Source organism: Gavia stellata, chromosome 7 (genome assembly GCF_030936135.1).
Source record: "Gavia stellata isolate bGavSte3 chromosome 7, bGavSte3.hap2, whole genome shotgun sequence".
In the NCBI taxonomy this organism is placed as follows: domain Eukaryota; kingdom Metazoa; phylum Chordata; class Aves; order Gaviiformes; family Gaviidae; genus Gavia; species Gavia stellata.
Window position 1 is genome coordinate 36,668,979 of NC_082600.1, and position 17,974 is coordinate 36,686,952.

The window sequence follows — 17,974 nt, forward strand, 5'->3', positions numbered from 1 at the left end:
TAAGGACAAGAAATTGAAATTGAACTATAACATACATTTACTTTCTGCAGAAAGACAGTAACTGCAATAGGAAACTATCAAAGAAGCTTTGCCTAGTGGCATTTATGATAGCTCAAGACCACGTTACAACTTTAAGTGACCAAGGCACTCTGGCTAGAACCTCTTTTCTTACTTGACACACACAGATTCCAGCTTTAAATTAAAAAAAAAAAAAATTGTACCATTTTAACTAGCATTAGTTCAGCAGCAGACCACTACTCTTCTACAAATCACTTTATCACAAAGGTGTCTGAAAAGGAGAGGAATAACATACATGACTGAGGGAATAACATTAGGTAACAAGATTTTTAGGCATGGATTGTTCAGGTAACAGATTTCTTGGGGTGGGCTAGTTTTCTGCTGAGGGAGGCAGGGGCACGGTACACTGCATCTGATCCTGATGCACAAAGAAATTGCTTGGACCTTGATATATCAGTTCTAAGAAAAAGAGAAGTGTTGAATGTTCCATATGCTCCTTCCAAAGTTTTATTAGGATCCTTAAAATGCCTGTCATTTTTTTTTACTCTGAACTCTTAACACTTTTATCTTTTCAGGGCCTGAATTCTCCATTCTCCCTTGAAGACGGATCAAGACCGTGAACAGACACAATGAAAGAAGGCAGAACTATTGCTGTTCTTACCTTTGTAACAAGGAAAAATGCATCAGTATGGTTAATTACTGAACAAACTGTGATTAAAACAAGTTAATGCAATTTAATTGTCATTCCCATTACTGTTAAACAAAAATAAGTCGTGGCTTGTACTTTCCAGGGCAGCATAGTAACAAAGCTAATTGCCCCATCTTCAAAGAACTGCTCCCTGTTGTTCCTGTGGATTTTTAAGATGTTGCTGAAAAAGGAGGGGGGTTGGTTGTTGGGGGGTTTTGTTTGTTTTTCTTTTGTTTTTTTTTTAACACACAAAGACAACATGACACTTATTTCAGTAAAATCTTTCACCAAGAATATCCAAATATCCTCTTGTCTCTATCAGATATATTTTACTTAATATACAAAACAGAAAGACCATTCAAGCAAAACAAAAACAAGACCAAAAATGTGCAGCTTACTTTGCAAAGACTGAAATCTTTCACTGTGCAAAAAACATTGGTTTATTTCTTCTCCAAGATCTTAAAAGTTGACTTAATCCTATGAATGAGTACTTTTTCTTTTGCAGTTTTTATGTTTCACAGCATTATTTCTAAACATGTATTCTAAGACAATTTATAGCCCTCCTAAGTGTTTGGCAGAGCAAATAAATGCATTAGAAGTAATTTTGCTTCAGGTGTACTTTAGGTGAATGTTAAATACCATTTTTGGAATCAGATATACATTATCCATACTGCATGGATACTGTTACCTAAGAAGTTAGCAATTTTGAAAATGGGAAAGAACAGCATTTATGCTAAAAAAAAAAAAGATTTATGGACAGTTGCTAATGGGGTTTGGCAGGTATTGCTGTCATTTTAATTTGCAAATGTTCATCTAGTAGAAAACAATTTTTTCAACTTTTCTTTGAAGTTACTGGATAGCTTGAAAAGATACTGCAGTACAGACACACAGGCATGCTCAAAGAACAAAGCTTTGCCAGTGACTTAGGATACCTAGAGATAGCCACATACTTCAGAACATAAGATGAGTGGGAATTATCTTTTCTATACTTTTAGGTTTTTTCTTTAATTTTAAAAATTTTGTTCTGTATTTGGACTCAAATCATACGACTGATAAGATGAATGCACAGCACACAGAAAACAGGAACAACCAAAAGTGCTGCAGAAGTGATACATATGATTTAGAAAGGAAAGATCCAAGATAAACATTCATCATGTTATATAGATACCTTGGATTCATGATTAACTTGACAGAGCTTAAAAGACTTTCTGATGCATGATGCTTTGCTTTTTTTGCCCCTCAAAAGAGTTTTTAGCAGAAAGTAGATCAGAATAAAACTGGGCAATAAAAAGTGAAAGTCCTTGAACTAAAGTGTACAGGCAGCAAACAATGTAAAATAAAATGATTTTATATGTAACACATATGACAAGCTGATACAGCAAATTACTTACTCAGTAAACCCACAACTCAATTTTGAATGGAGGATTAGTTCATTTCAGAACTCAACAGCAAGTATAAAACATTAAAGCCATCTTAAGACTGAATTCTGCTTTTATCATGTTTGAATTTTTTTATACATTGTCTTAATCATAAGACATTCATTACTGTTTAACACATCATATAATTTATAATAATTCTCTACAGAACAATATAGTTAATTCAGTATCATCAATAACTTTATACAGATACAGTATTGAAGCCATGTCCTCTTTTGCTTACTGTCAAGTACAAAACAGCTTATATAGACTAAAAAAAGCTACACACCACAGTTGTAGCATACCATATTTTGTGCCTGATTAAAGTTTACAGTAGTGGCTTTTTGATCTTTCAAGACAAATAAACATGATACCACATAACAAACAGTTGTGCAAACTCAGGCTTAGGAGGAAGACTTAACTACCTCCTTTTTCCAGAACTACTTTTCCCTGCTTTACTGCTGCTACTACCAGACTTGCTGGAAGATTTTGAAGAGAAAAGTCTTGTCATGAATTCAGAGACATCGGGTAGCTCATGGTTGGAATTCAGCATGTTCATTGACTGCTCCATTTCCTGCATGCAAAGATTAGATAACCTTAATAGCTTGTAATAATTCTGGCTGTTTCTAAGGCATCAGTTGAAAGATCGTACCAGGAAGATGTCAAATTTTCCCAAATACTGATTTACTGTTTCTGGTCCTCCAGGGTACATATTGCTACATATTTTTATGCAACCACAGCCAAATGCCCAGCTACACACAGAAACATAAACCCCCAAAACTAAAAGCACTGGTGTCTGGAAAAAGGTAACCATGTCTTAAGCAGTCTTACAGGGCAACCACCTGGTAAAAAAATATTAAATAATTTTCTAAAAGAAAAAAATGCCATTACTTATTTTCAGCATTACTTTCCTCCATTTTAAAATTTAAGCTTTTGTTTAGATTTTCAGATCTGTGTTCTGACAGATTTCATGCACTTATGTTTTCAAATTAGTATTATTTATGCTAAATCTAACAAATTTATGAAGCTATTTGAAGGGATTAGATATATTTAGCGCCCTACTTTGTAACATCAAACTATTAGTGTACAGCAGCTAAACTTTCTGTTTCATGAAAGGAAGGATTTTAATATGAGACCATATATCCACCTAAGCTTAATGTAACTTTAGAGTTTAGCACAGTGGCTCTGTGAGACGAATTAGTACAGTTTAAAACAAACAAACCAACCCTCAAGTACTTTTAATGCATTCAACAGCTGAACTGCACATCCACAATGTGATAATGCTTATAGTAATTGCCAATTTAACATGGGATTGTCACCTTGCTCTTCTAGTTACCATTCAGAATGATACAGCTTTAACTGTTTTCAAGGTACAAACGAAGCAAAAGCTGTATAGTAGCCTGTTACTACTGCATCTACACTACATCTGCACTGAATGCCTCTACAAGAAGCATAGTTACTAGATTATGAACTTTATATATAAACTAGTACTGTGCTGATTCCATAAAGAAAAAACAAGCTAACTTGAAAAATGTAATACAAGCTCCATACCCTCCACAAGCAAACTGAAGTTGGATATACACTTAAGAAATTTAATACATGGTCATCTCGAGAATGCCATTACAATTTAGTTCTTAAAAACTACTTTCTCCTATTCTTTAAAGATAATTTAAATTACAAGCAAGATTCCTTCAACTTACAATTTCTCCTTAACAAGTCATATCAGTCAGCTAATAAGAACTAAATCATCAGAAATCCTGATGGTTTACCATCAGAACAGCCTGTCTGTAAGCAGTGTCAGATCAGGGAAAAAAGGAATAAGTGATTTTTTTAAAAAAATTCAACTTCCAAAGTTCAGCTTGGTTTGAAGAACATGCCACAGATATCTAGCATATCTTTGTATCCTGTTTCTAACAAAAATTAAATCCAAAAGAGCATTACATAGCTCTGATATGCTTTTCCACCAGTATTACTTTAAAAAAATAGTAAAATAAAGAAAGACTCAGACACCTATAAAGTACTACTGAAGACAGTGGTCATTTAGAGGAAAAGGAGTTTAAATTAACCAAACCCTCAAAAAGCAGCCACCCAAGACAGACAAGGAATACTAAAAGTAAGAAAAGATTTAGCAAACACCTTGAATCTCCGTTTTGTCCTAGCCTTCTGCTATTCGGCATTTTGCATGATGAAAGGACAATAAATCAGATAATTTAATGACTACATTAAGACTTCATATCATATTCACTACTGTGACATCTGGATTTAACAGTCTTGTAAACTATGTGGTTTATTTAGGTTGATGGATAAGAAAACCCCACATCATACTCTTCTCAACACACTTGACACTTACTAAATGATGTCTAAAAATGAAGTGCTAGATTTCAACGTAGTACAGAAATACACTGCAAATTTATAGAAAAAATAGCCTTTGATAAATTATATTTACTGCTCTGAAGAAACTCTGGAGAATATCATTCATACTGTAATACTTTCAAAGCTGTGCCAAACAATTTAATTCTGTGCTGTGCTGTTTAACAGCAAATTAATGAGTTGGAAATGTTAGAATTCGTTGTTAGAACAGCAACACTGTATTAACTGAAAAAGTGATGCCCATTAAGACTTCTTTAAAAGTCCAGTTTTGTTTTTATTACTTTTCTGTACCTTCAAATCTCATTATCTTTCTTCTCTATGCATCAATTGAACATACTTACCCGTCTCATATCTGGATCACTGGTGTTGACAACTTTAGGCAAAAGCACAAATATCAGTAATGGAAGAACCATCATCATCACCTACACAGAAACAGCAAGTATTTCTTCAGCTTATTTGTTGCTCCAGACATTTTTAGACATACTGACATAAAGCTTTTAGCTAAACAGCCGAATTCTAGAACTACTGCATTCTGAGTCAGTAGCCCAGTAACAGTAATCCACTTGTCACGAAAGAAACCTGGTAAGGAAGCATTATGTTTTAAATAACAGATTTCAAAGTTGGACCATTAAAGTAAATGCTCATTATCTCTTTTCAACTGTTATAATTGCAATCTTGCAACACGTTTATCTCCATACTTCTAGAATGACATCATGTTGTCAAAGAAACCAGACTATGGGCTATTTCAGAAGACATACATTAACAGAGTGGGTATAGAGGGGAGGAGAGGTCATAGAAAAACTTTCTATTTGTAAACAAGTAAAACCAAAGAAATAAAACAATCTTCTCAGAAGAGCAAAGTGTGCACATTTTTTCCTCAATTTTATTCTTGGTATTCTGAAGAATAGCTATATTTGGATCCTTAACATACTTCTAACCTTTGTGTGTTGCTTGTACGTACCATAGGGTTCATGAGGAAATCTGTCCATCCCCAAGATTCTCTCTTTATAAAGTATGAAGGAGGTCCAGAAGATTTCATCTGAAGGGGGTATGGCAGCCTGACAACTTCAGAGGTTTTGATGTAATTCACATATCTTGCTCTAATGAGCAAAATGTAAATAATTAAAAATATGAATACAATCTTTAACAAAAAGTAAAGATTATTTAATAATACTCCAAACAAAGTTTTAATAATAGACTACAAACAAAACTATCTGCTAGGCAGTGTCAGCTAGGCTTCACTTTTCAGAAGTCAGTTTCTCTCAGCAGCATACTTTATGGAATCAAATGATACTTTACCTTTTTCCAGGTTAGCTATTAAGCAGACTGAAAAACCTGATATGCAAAACAGACCCACAGATCAGAAACATCAGAACTATTTGTTCAAATGTGACTTCTGCAAAACATTTTTTTCTCACCTTGGTAAGGAGCAAGAAAAACTACAATGTTTAAAGAAAAGGTACAACTTTGAACAGTGTAGCGTATCTTAAACACACTTTGCTCGGGGCAACAATTATTTAAAGTTAGTACTATCTTTTCCCTAAGTGCATTACTTTGCAATTATCAATACAGAATCTCAGTCTTTATTACTTTATAAGGTCTTTCCATAGTTCTTCACTAGTATTCTTCACTTGGGCCTAGTATTTAGATAGTTACTTGGTACTATCATCTAACTTCGTCACTCTTCACCCATTTTTCATGTTTTATGAATATTTACCCATCTTGTGCAACTCCAGGGACAACTTCTGCCCATTACAAGAGAAATCATTTATTCCTTCTGAATTTTTCACCAAATATTAATCCATAGAACATCTTTCCCTCCTACCTTATGACTACGTATTTTCTTCAAAGCTTTTGAGATTTTCAAGTATATCTTATCAAACATATCAGTTATCCACATGCTGTTTCCTCTAAGAATTCCAATATTTTTTTTAGGCAGAACTTCCCTTAGAAAAGGCCAGTTGACATTTTCCCCGTGTATCACATTTTTTCATGCATCTCCCAACTGTATTCCTCATTATAGTTTCTACCTGTTTGACTGGTAGAGATGTCAAGCCGGTAGTGTGCTCTGCAGACATATCCTAGCAATTTACTTAATACCAAATTTGTTACCTCTAGTCCTCAGATACCAAAACAGTGCTGTGAGAGGTTATACAAACAATTGCGTCTATTTCACCGAGCTCCTTCATTATTTATTACGTATTAATTGTTGCCAATGAGATACTGCCTAACAAAGTATAAAAATAAAAACTTCATAAAGTTTGGAAAATCTAAGCACAAGCAAATTGTGCTATTATTATTATGAACAGACTGTTTGCACTGTTTTCAGTTTGAGATTTCCATTTTTAACCTCCCCTAAAAATACTGCCGTAGCTTTTATATTGATATTAGTACTCCTAAAATGTAATGGCATCTTTTATAAGATACTGTAAAAGACAAACTTGAAGTTAAGATACTACATGTGTGCCTGTACAAAGAAAAATGAACTACAAACATGTTCATTCAAACAAAAATCAACTTATTGGATAGGATAGCCATTTTTCTGTATTACCTACTTAATAGTGTGCAATTACATATGTACAGTTATAGTAGTTAGGGATAATGTATCTGGCTATAACATTAAAAAAGCTAACGATGCTACAGAAATATTGCAGGCTGGCAACTACTAGCATTTGCCAGTAACTGTAAGACATATCTCTTATGGAGGTGTAACAAAAATAATTTAGAATTAGAATGAATTAGAATTTCATTGTGCCAAGTCTTGACAGAACATTTACAAAAGAAGAAAGGAAAAAGGGAAGATAAAAAAGGGTATTGGCAAAAGATAAAGCAGTTAACTGATTTATGTCTAGATTTTATTTCAGGAGAGCTGAATAAGAAAATAACAAAAGTAAACAAATAGAAGGACTCTCTTAATCCATTTCCTCTTATTTAGAGCTGTAAATGCACAAGGAAGAAAGAAATCAGACTTTGGATTTTAAGAAATGTGCTCCTAGAAGTGATGTTAAAAGAAGCTGAAACATATGGTCTGAAATGGAATATCAGATCTACAGTACTGTTTACATTACTTCTTATACTGTGCTTTCAGGCATATTTAATAGATCAATACAGAAGCAAATCAGGAAAGGCTCACCTCATTTTACCTTTTGAAGTTATGTCAACTCGCACAGGCTCAAATTTATGAGCAGGGGATATAACTTCCACTACATAAGATCCTGAAGGTACATCATGAACCACAAAACTTCCATCTGTCCTGAAAAAACAGGAAGTACACAAGAAAGGGTGCTTTATTTTTTTTAAAGAAGAAACTGTAATAGTATAATTTTGTATTACAAATCTTAATATAACAACAATGACCAAAAGAAAATGTGAATCGCTCAGCACTCAGCATTCACATTATCAAGCCCCTTAAGATCATCAGTGTGTGCCATAACAGTAGCAGAAATTACCAGTTACGTTAAAGATTTTTTCATGTCCTCAAGCTATTGTCTTGCTGGAGGAATAATTTAACAGCCTAAGTAAGATTTGAAACAGTTAGATTTCATGTATTCAAATGATGGCAGCATCAACTTACACCTTCCTTCCTCCTTCCGCAATACATACAATGAAGTTTACTTTGCTTCGTACTTCTGCTGGAAGCAAAAAAACCCCCAAAATTGACATCCTACTTAGTGTGGGTAGATATTAGAGATGACTTGCAAGGCACAAAAATTGCAGTTTGTGCCTTTATTGCAAACTAGAGGTTTTTACTTTTAATTGCTCCCTTTAGGACTAGCCCACGCTGGAAACCTCTATCACAACAATAAGGAAACTAAGAGCTCTGAACATATACACAGAAGGGATTTTTAGACAGACAGCTCTTATTTTAAAAGATGAAACTTCAATATTCAGTGAAAATATTAGTAAAAGGATTCTTGAAAGCTTCAGCACCAGTTGCTATTAAAGTACAGAAGCTTGTAGTTTTCCTCCTACATGCTTCCAGAAGCTTCCAGGGAGAAAAACTTAGTCTTCTCTACCCTTTTAAAATTAATATAAAGGATCTCTCTCCTAAAAGTAAGACTCAAAGTTATGACAAAAAAAGTTGTTCCAAGGGGAAAAAAAAAGTAATAAAACCTGATACATTAGAAACTTGCATCAGGAAAACAAATAAATGAACCCTCAAAAAGAATTTTGTCCTTATGTTCTTCACACACATGTTCTCTCTCTCAAAGACACACAACACTTAAGGACCTTCCCACCATGAAGACAGAAGCATGTAAACAGTACTGTGTAGGTGGGTTTCACTAATACTTTATATGATTATTTGAACCCCTAAGAATGCTTACACTATCTTATATTGCAACTGCTATAAGGATGTTTCCGTAGGAATTTCCTTTTAATTTTTCCTTCTTTACAGTATTATTTTGATAAAATTAAATCATAGTTTTTTTCCTAAAGATTTATTTATATGACAAAGCAAATTCTCGCTTCATAGACTAGTATCCAGTAATCCCTTTTTAGAAGAAAAAACTTTTCATTTTTATTACAGTGGGGAAACTATTCAGATTTACAAAACTGCTTGTACTAGAGAATGACTCCTGAAATACTCAAAAAGCAACTTTCCTATGTCAAATAATTATTTTCCTCTTTTTGATAACTGGAATGACATCCATGTAACATATAATAAAAACCTCCCTGAGATGACGACAAATATATTTTCTGATATACCAAATACACTTAAATCTGTCACTGAAAGTGAAGGATCTTTCTACTGAGCCTGAAATACGACTGTTATTTAAGAAAACTGTTCTTTCCTCCAACACAGTTCTTACTAGAAGTATACTGCCATCCAGAACTGTGCTCATTAAAAGTGACAAAAAAAAATCCCAACCAACATGAAAGCATTTTTGCTAAAATGTACCATATGTTTATGGCAGTGCAACATCTACAAATATGTTTATCAAACTAAATAACTTATGTAATATTGTTTGGCTTTAAGTTATATTGATATAATTTGATACATCTATAAATAAATGTATCAAATTAACGTAATCAATAGAGCTTGATATCTAGGTTACACTGCCATAAATATGGTATGCTCTTAGCTAAGACTATTTCCTCGTATTTCAGACAACTCCAGTTCCAAGCAAGCATTTGGAAACTTACCAACTCCATGGTATTTTTTAAATCAGCTCCTAAATATGATGTCAGGCTCCCACCACTTGGTTGTACTGGCTTATCAGGTGCTACACTGACAAGATTCTGCAAGTTTTGCAGAGTAAAATCTGTTGTGTTAACCTATCGACAGTTCCCAAAGTTCAGTTCAACTTTTACTGCAGAGGGAATAATTAAAAATGATTGGTATTTATGAGATGGTGTATCTTAATTCCATATAAACTTTCTCATTTTAATACATAATTTTAAAAACAATGTATTATACTCTATAAAAATTAACTTCTACTCTTGAAACTATGAAATTAGTTCAATTCTTAATTCTGAGGACATTTTCTATGTCTTAGTATCTCTAGAACCTTTGCTTATCTGAATATACCCACTACCACCTGAGACTGAGTAAGTTAACGTGATTCTTTACAGCTTCCAAATGCATTTGCATGATCTTGTAAGAAAGAATAAAGCCATATACCTTGAAATGGCTTTTACTGGTACAGTGAAACAATTTTTCACATGTACTGTAATAGATAACTACAACTGTAACTTTCTGCCACAAAGAAACATTTCTCTAGATTGAGTAAATTCTTAGCTAAGGACAAGGTCTTAAAAAAGACGTAACAGAATTTGCACCCACAAAAGCTAGAACAAACACTGTACTCCAGAATTTAATACAAACGTGTCTGGTTTAATTAAAACTCAGTTCCAGTTTTTTTCGCCAGAAAGCCAGCAGCCTTAGTCATAAATTTGGTTACGTCTGCAGGAAGCAGAAAGCGATAGCTACAGCACTACAGGCTCCCACTACAGGCCTGGCCGTTTCTAATGCCTTAGGTAAGGTGCCAGTGTACCAGTAAAGCCAAAGTCGGACGCAAGATGCTCATCTCCACAGCTGTGCGTTGCTAACTGGGCCACGGCCGCTAACTTGTAGGGAGCTGCTCCGCTCTGCCAGTTGGCCGCCATCTTACGGCCGCGACTGCAGAAGGGACGCTAAGCGTGTCAGAGGCGCGGAGGTGGAGGGTATCTCCGAGCGGCACCCGCGGCACAGGGCGACACCGGCCCAAGCCCGGCGAGGGACGCTTACTTCCCCGCCGGGACCAAGCCCCCGCCCCGCCCGCCGCTCACTTCAGGAAGCCGACGTGCTCCTCCCCGTCCACCAGCACCCGGGCCCCCGCGATCCAGTCCTGCGGCTTCACCCCGGGCACCACGGCCCGGCCCTCGATCTTAAACCGCTCCCCAGGGCCCGCGCCGCCCGGCGACTCTGCTGTCCCAACTGCCTCCGAGCCACAGGCGCCATCAGGCAGCGGCGACGCAAAGAGCCAGAGCAGCACCAAGCACACAGCCCCGCGCCGCGCCGCCATCGCGCCTCCGCCTCCCTCGCGGCACAGGGTAGCCGCCTTCGCGCATGCGCTAAGCGCGAGGCATCGCGACGCATCACGGCCCAGAGCGCAGCCCGCGCAGATAGCAAGGCCACAGACTTGCTGCGCGTGCGCACCAGGCAGGCGGAAGGGTGTCCGGTGCCGTGCGCATGCGCAGGTAAGCGAGTGCGCGCCGTCAGATGACGTGCAGAGCACTGGCGAATAGCAGTGAGGGAGCTGTTCGGCCGTGACGTGTAGCGGGGCGGAAGTGCTCCGGCCGGTTCCCTCGGGTGAGGCGCCGCAGGGACCGAGCGCCAGGGGGCGGTGGCTGCCCGGGTGGAGGAGGCGAGCCGCCGTGCCGGCCGCGGCGGCGGAGCAGCGGCCGGAGCTTCCCTCGGAGCCGTGAGGGGCGGTTCGGCTCGGCCACGCACAGCGGGAGTGCGGGGCCCGAGCCAGCCTGGCCTCCCGGCTGCCCGCATCTGCATGAAAGAGCGCAGGCTGCGGGAAGCCCCTCACCTCGGGCAGAGCACCAGGAAGGCCGCGGGGCACCTGCCCATCACTAGGGGCAATACAGATCTCTCAGACCTTGCAGCTGGTGCTCTTGGGCTCTAAAAGCAGCACAGTTGCTAAGAATGTTTCGCAGAGCTCGCTCTGACTCTCTGGCACGGGTAACTTGCAACCTGGCTAATCTGTCCCCGTACACAATTTTTCAACAATTGGGTTATTCCAAGATGAGAAATGGAGTGGGTGTTGGAAGGGCAGGGAGGGCTCCTTTGTTTTTCAGTTCCTGAGTGAAAACAAAGGATGAGCTAATTTGCTACTTAAAATGTGGAAGGACACAAATGCGACCCTGAAGAACATAAATGTGTAAGAAGTAGATGTATCTTCCTTGGTAACAGATGGATCCCTTTAGAATTAAGACATTTTAGTTTCAAATTAAATCGTTTTTTCTAGGAAAAAGTTACAAAAAAATTGTCATTAAATCAAGGCCTAAAGTGTCTTCTTTTAACCAATGAGTTATAGTGTTGCCGTTTGTTTCTGATGAATTGGAACTTGTTGACAGTAGGATAGTATGAAAAGCTGTTATTTAGAGGGCAGGCACAGAGTTCTAGGAGAAACCAAGAGGACTGGAATACCTTCCCTACCCCTATTTTCCCTTTACGCAGCATGTCCTGTTATGTCATACATATTCATTGTCCCGTGGCTACACTTGCTTTCTTTTTACCTCTCTTACTTATGTCAGAGTTAATTACTGAACACATTGAAAACATTTAATTATTAAGTATGATTATGTTAGAGATTATGAACCTGGTCATCAGCTGATACTCAGGAAAAACATATTATACTAGGCATGATTTTGAAAGCATATGTCACCCCATGTGAGAGGGATAATGTGAATTATTTCTCTGGTGGTATTTTTGAGATGTCTCTACTTTGGAGACAACCAGGAAGACATATGATCGAGGTTCTTCTGTCACATAAACTCACAAAAGCAAGAAACTCCAGTGGTTTTGGAGGTGGAAACCTAAAAATGCTAGAACTGAAGAGTGTTAGAAAGTAGCTTCTCTGAAATGAATAACTTTGAGCATCACTTTTTTCAATTTTTGTTAATGAAGCAGGTACTTACCAATAGAATCACTAAATAGTAGGATTTATGTTAAAGCCAGAGACACAACAGTTTCCAGTATAACACTGCACAAAGACATCTTTATAGTGACACCTTATGTTACTAGTTTTCATATGCAGTTAGTGTAAAAATGCTCTTATCTTTTAAATATCCTCAAGGAACTATATTAGGATGCTGTCAGACCACATAGAATGGTCATGCCCTCCAGTTTTAGGGATTTCCTCAACCAAAGAATTTATTTTTATAACCTAGGTAATACAGTTACTTAGTTTAAAGCCTTGTGAACCCAAAGAAATGAAAACCTCATTTGTTCTTTCGTACTCTAATCCAATAAGCTTCTCTCTCTGTTTCATCCTGCTAACAAACTGACAAGTTACTTAAAACAGCCTCTTGGCTAGAATCCCATCCTCAGGTAGAAACCCTGACTGTGGGTGCAGCTTTCATTGCAGAAGCATATCTTTATATACGTGAAGTTTCTAATACCTGTATTGGCATGCAACTATTTTAATGTTAGGTAAACAGTCCCTTCTCCTCTCACTGTGTAACTTCTTTACTTATGAATAGCTCTATTTCATACAAACAGAGAAATTGGTTACCATATTTTTAAGTGTACACAACTGAGGAAATAATTAATTTGGTTGTTACTGCCTTTTCGGTTAAGGCCAGCTGCAACAGCATCTAATTTGAGTGGATTGCACAATGCTATTTGTGAGTTTTGATGTCATGCTCTGGGTGTTTGCCTTCTAGGTAAAAAGAACGAAACCCAAACAAAAGTAGTACAAATGGAAACAAAGAAATAAAAATGTCCAGGTATGAATTTATCAAAATATAATCAAATATAACTCATTTTCTTAGTACATCATCTGGGAGATGCTACCTGTTTTTTTCTGGAAGGAATTTCACTATTAGCAAAGTTGTGTCTGCAACTTGATGTCTAGTGAATCCCCAATCAGAAAAGACAGATAAAACTGCCAAGCAACAGTTTCAGTTCAATTGAAAAAACTGAACAATTCCATCAACCTCCTGAAAGTGCAATCAAGGATGACCTCCATGTTTTATAGCTGTCTCTTCATTGATGGATTCACTCCTACAGCTACATAGAAACTGGCAAGTTTCTGAAAAGTTCTACTCTGCTCACAAGTGAATTCTCAGTTTTGTGTGACTTACTTCAAGCAGCTGTTGCTAATGCTACAGAACTGTCAGCCGGATGGATGAGAGCTGACAGTCCCTAATGGGTTGAACAAAGAGGAGGTCTAGACTTATGTAATGCCATCACACTGGTAACACTGAAATCCGTATCTCCAGATTCTTGTCACTTTTGGTTTCATGTACAAACCAAAAAAACAGAGGAGATCCATTAAATCCCTCTGAGCTCTCTGAATGCAACATCAAAATCCATCAGCATGATAGCTGTTTACAGAGAATCATGTAGTCTGGGATACTGGTGGATACTGTTAAGTAGCAAGAGAGGTTTTTTCTCCACTGAGGGTAAAAGGAGTTTACAAAAAAGTAGCAGAACTTACTTTTGTGCTGAATCTTTTTCACAGTCTGAATGCTAGCAAAACTTGCTACATACATTTTTGCGTATAGGTCACCATTAGTAAAGCATTTTCATAAACTTTAATTCACCTTTGAACATATCAGTGCAATTGCTCTGAAAACTTCTCATTCTATAAAGCTGACAGCACTTTGGCTAGTGTTTAAATATTTTACTTTTGAAAAGTGTACATGATGCTGTCGTTGATACTGGTTTAGTTTAATACAGTGGACATACCCTGGACCACAAGCAACAGCAGCCCACAGTCTGTTTTGTGTGTGATTCATGCAGCGATATGCAGAGCTGTTGACTTTCAGCAGATAAGCAGGGAGCAGCTTCAGCCATCTGCCTCTAATCGTACTGTAGTCTTTGCGTCAGTCCCCCAATATAGGTATACAGGTAACACCCAGTGCACCAGATGAGCAATGCTGGTTCACAAATGTTCAGTGAAAACAAAGACACAGACCTGGCTGATACGAAGAATAAATAAGAATTAGATGTGCATCAGAATACTCATACCTACATCCTTTTTTTTTTTTGACAAACTAATTAGAGGTGAGAAGAAATCAAAATGCCCACTCAAGCAAGCAGATCTATGAGAATACACAAACTGAAGGTAGATGGAAGAATTCAGCATAAAGGTATGTGAAAGGCCCCAGCCAGTTAACTCATTTACTCAGCTCTCTCCTTCAGAACGAGCTTTACTGTGATCAAATAGAGAATTAACAAAAATTGTGCAGCATATTTCCTTCAGCACTGATTTTTTTTTTTTTTTTAATAAATTTATTGTAGTGTGGAATCATTATGCCATCTACTGGCAATTTACAGTGCTACACTAGAAACGTTTACTTAGTTTAACATAAGAACATGGACAGAACAAGTCAGGATTGCAGCCTGGATTCAGTCACAGTCTTTCTGCTGTCCTGAATGTAAGATGCCCTGAAACAGTCCTACTTCTGACTTGGGCAGAAAGGCACGCAGGCCGCAATCTTGACTTGCTCCAGAATACAAGTCTACTTCAAAAAGATTGCCTGTCAGTGCTTTGGATATTATCCTACACTCCATCTCTGTCAGAGTGTTGCATGTTGGGGCAGAAAATCTCCTAATACCCTGTAAACTCAGTAGCTGTCAGAATAATCTTTGCATCTCCAATGCACCCATCCCCACACCGTGGAGTCAGCGTGTACAGTTGAAGACTTTTCTGCCTCAGAGAGCTAACCTTCATCTACCCCCTTGTTTGTGTCCACCTCAAGTTGAACGGACAAACTTCATTGAAAATTGTTGCGATTCAGATGCCTTCCCCAAGGTTTTGCTGTATGCTGAAGACCATCCAACAAAAGCTAAGTCATGAAACGGGTTTCTTGTACCCTGACACTCTGCATTATCAATTCCCACACTGTACAGCTTCGTGAAGAAACCTCTTGCCTTTTCCTTAAAGATGTTACTGGGTGGGCACTGGAAGATCCAGTGTTCCAGTACTCAGGATTGTCCTACCTTCCTTTTCCAACAGCAATCATACTTGATACTTCTCTTTCAGGCTTACCTTACCTCCATGTTCCACCTCCAACTTCAGGACTTTTTTTTTCCAGGAATGAATTGTTTCCACCTTTCTGATAGTACATGTCCAAATACATAAACAGGATACTACTTTAGTACACTCTTCATAGGAGTTAGCAAATGCTGACATTGAGATTGCCAGATGATAGCCAGTTTTGTCTGGTTGCAATTGACTGAACTGATCTTTACTGAACTCAAATTTCATTCTTTGGTGGAAGAAATTTAATTATTAGTTTAAGTGCAGGGAAAAGGAGCATAATTTTCTTGTTGTAAAAATTTCCAGACCCCCTCTTACAAGCAAAACAAATATGGGTGTAACATGATGGTAACCTAGAAGTTGGTTTTACAGTACTTCAGCTGCAATTCTCATCTGCTCCTGTTCACTGCATAATTTGTCCCTACATCTCTGTTAAGCAGCAATTGTGCATAAACCATGCAAGCAGCGTGTTTAAGAACTACAGCATCCATTAAGCTGACTATGTAAGAAGCAATGTCACACAGAATGGTGCTACACACGTCCTCAGATTCCTGTGTTGTTGCCTGTACGGACACCACCTGTAATCATTCACGTAAGGCTAGAATGACACATCACTGTGACACTTGGCTTCTAAAAATATAAGCAGTTTAAAATCCTTATTTCTTGTATGCAGTCTAAATGCTGTGTTGTTTTTCACATCTGGCTTCTACTTCCATAATGCCACAAGGTGGCCTCCACATAATACAGCATTATTGCATCCTTTACAGAATGACATATGAAAGTATTTTTTTTTGCTTTACCACAGTATTGGTAAGAGACCACCACAGAATGACATTCCTTTCTTTGTATTTCAAGCTCAAGAAGTTGCTCACATGATGTGTAGAACTGGTTCACATCAGACAGGAGGTCAGAGCAACACAAAGCAGCTGCAAGCACTTTGGTAGGATGTTCTACCAGAGACAATCCTGTTCAGGAACCAAGTGACACGTTCACAGTCAGAGCAGGTCCGCAAGTTGTCTGCTGTGCAGAGAGTCTGGGAAATCCTGTGTCCAACATGCAAAGGACTGCTGTAATTCAGACAGCCTTAAGCAGTTGCTTAAATTATGCTACAGTTGCTTCTGTGCTACGAGAAACTGAAGAAAGAAAAGCCAAAAGTAGCACAGAGCCTCCTTCTGGCTGGAAGTTTAGGCATTTCTGGCCTATCATGAAACTTTATGCTGGTTTTCAAGGGGGTGATTGTCCAAAGGCCACTAAGATTGATTTGCACCATTTCTAAACCCACCTTTCCTTAATTTTTTGGGGGGTCTTTATTTTACACGATTTATAGTGGGACATAAGTACAACAATGCAATTGTAATTGGAGCAGCATTTTCTAGATAATAAATATTCTCTTTGGTGTATTAATTAAATATGTTGTTACAAAAACTATTACAGTGTGTACTGTTAGCAAATCTGTATTCAAACTAAATATGAAAGTGGTAAAACCTGTGCACTTGTACTATTTGACAAAGCAAAAGAAACAAAGCTGGGCCTCCAACTCGTTCTCTTATTTATAGAAAATTACAGTGGCTTTGAATTCAGTTGGCTATTTCTTGATTGCAAATGAAGGAATGTTTCTGCAGCACTTTAGTTTTTTCCTGAAGCTTTAGCTACTCCTACTGCTTGTCATCTTCAGCAGTAGCTGTAGAAACTTTTTTTTTTAAATAAACACATTCTGGCTGTTCTTGAGAAGCTGAGAACTGTAACTCTCCTTGGCTTTGAGTTCCTCTGTACGTGCCTTTCTTGTACAAGACTGGCATTTGATATATATAACCTTACACATGCACAGCTGATACCTGAGGGAGTTTACCAGCTGCTGCTGCTTTGAAATTCAACACTGAGAAGAGTAACTACTGATAGCTTTTTCCTAATGTCTTGTTCCACTGTATTGGCCTGTGATTCTTCTGTAACTATTTTCAAGCTATTATTGAAATAAGCAACTTGTGTTCTTCTACCCTTAAATATTTGCCTTGTTTATCTGAATGAAATAATTTGCAGGTGCTTTACACCTCTATTACAGTGTAAGAAAGCTAAATATGAATCCTGTTTTTATGTTTAATGTGCATTCCTATTTATGTGGGCTTTTGTGCTGAATCATCAGACTGTGCAAGTAAAGACTTACCTTGATGAACCCAAGTTAGTGTATCACAGAGAACTGCTCAAATGAACCACTGTGGCGAACTGCACACATTATCTGTCATTAATCAATGGCAAACAAGCTAATTTTCTATGCGTTGTTACAT

General features: G+C 37.7%; 1 protein-coding gene across 1 annotated transcript; it reads right to left on the reverse strand.

Moving 5' to 3' along the window:
- Positions 1–1,010: 1,010 nt before the first annotated feature.
- EMC7 (ER membrane protein complex subunit 7) lies at positions 1,011–10,997 on the reverse strand. Its single transcript, XM_059819702.1, has 5 exons — positions 10,762–10,997; positions 7,625–7,744; positions 5,453–5,591; positions 4,833–4,913; positions 1,011–2,695 (listed from the first exon to the last, which is right to left on the reverse strand). The coding sequence occupies exons 1-5, from the start codon at positions 10,995–10,997 to the stop codon at positions 2,543–2,545; spliced, it is 729 nt and encodes a 242-aa protein (XP_059675685.1). The 3' UTR covers positions 1,011–2,542.
- Positions 10,998–17,974: the final 6,977 nt, after the last annotated feature.

Bases quoted from the DNA above. Each gene is read 5' to 3' on its own strand.
- EMC7 (XM_059819702.1), bottom strand. From the start codon at position 10,997: ATGGCGGCGCGGCGCGGGGCTGTGTGCTTGGTGCTGCTCTGGCTCTTT. The intron at 7,745-10,761 runs GTGAGCGGCGGG...CTGTTTTTTCAG, and splicing joins GAGCACGTCGGCTTCCTGAA to GACAGATGGAAGTTTTGTGG. The intron at 2,696-4,832 runs GTAAGTATGTTC...CTTTGCATGCAG, and splicing joins GTGATCCAGATATGAGACGG to GAAATGGAGCAGTCAATGAA.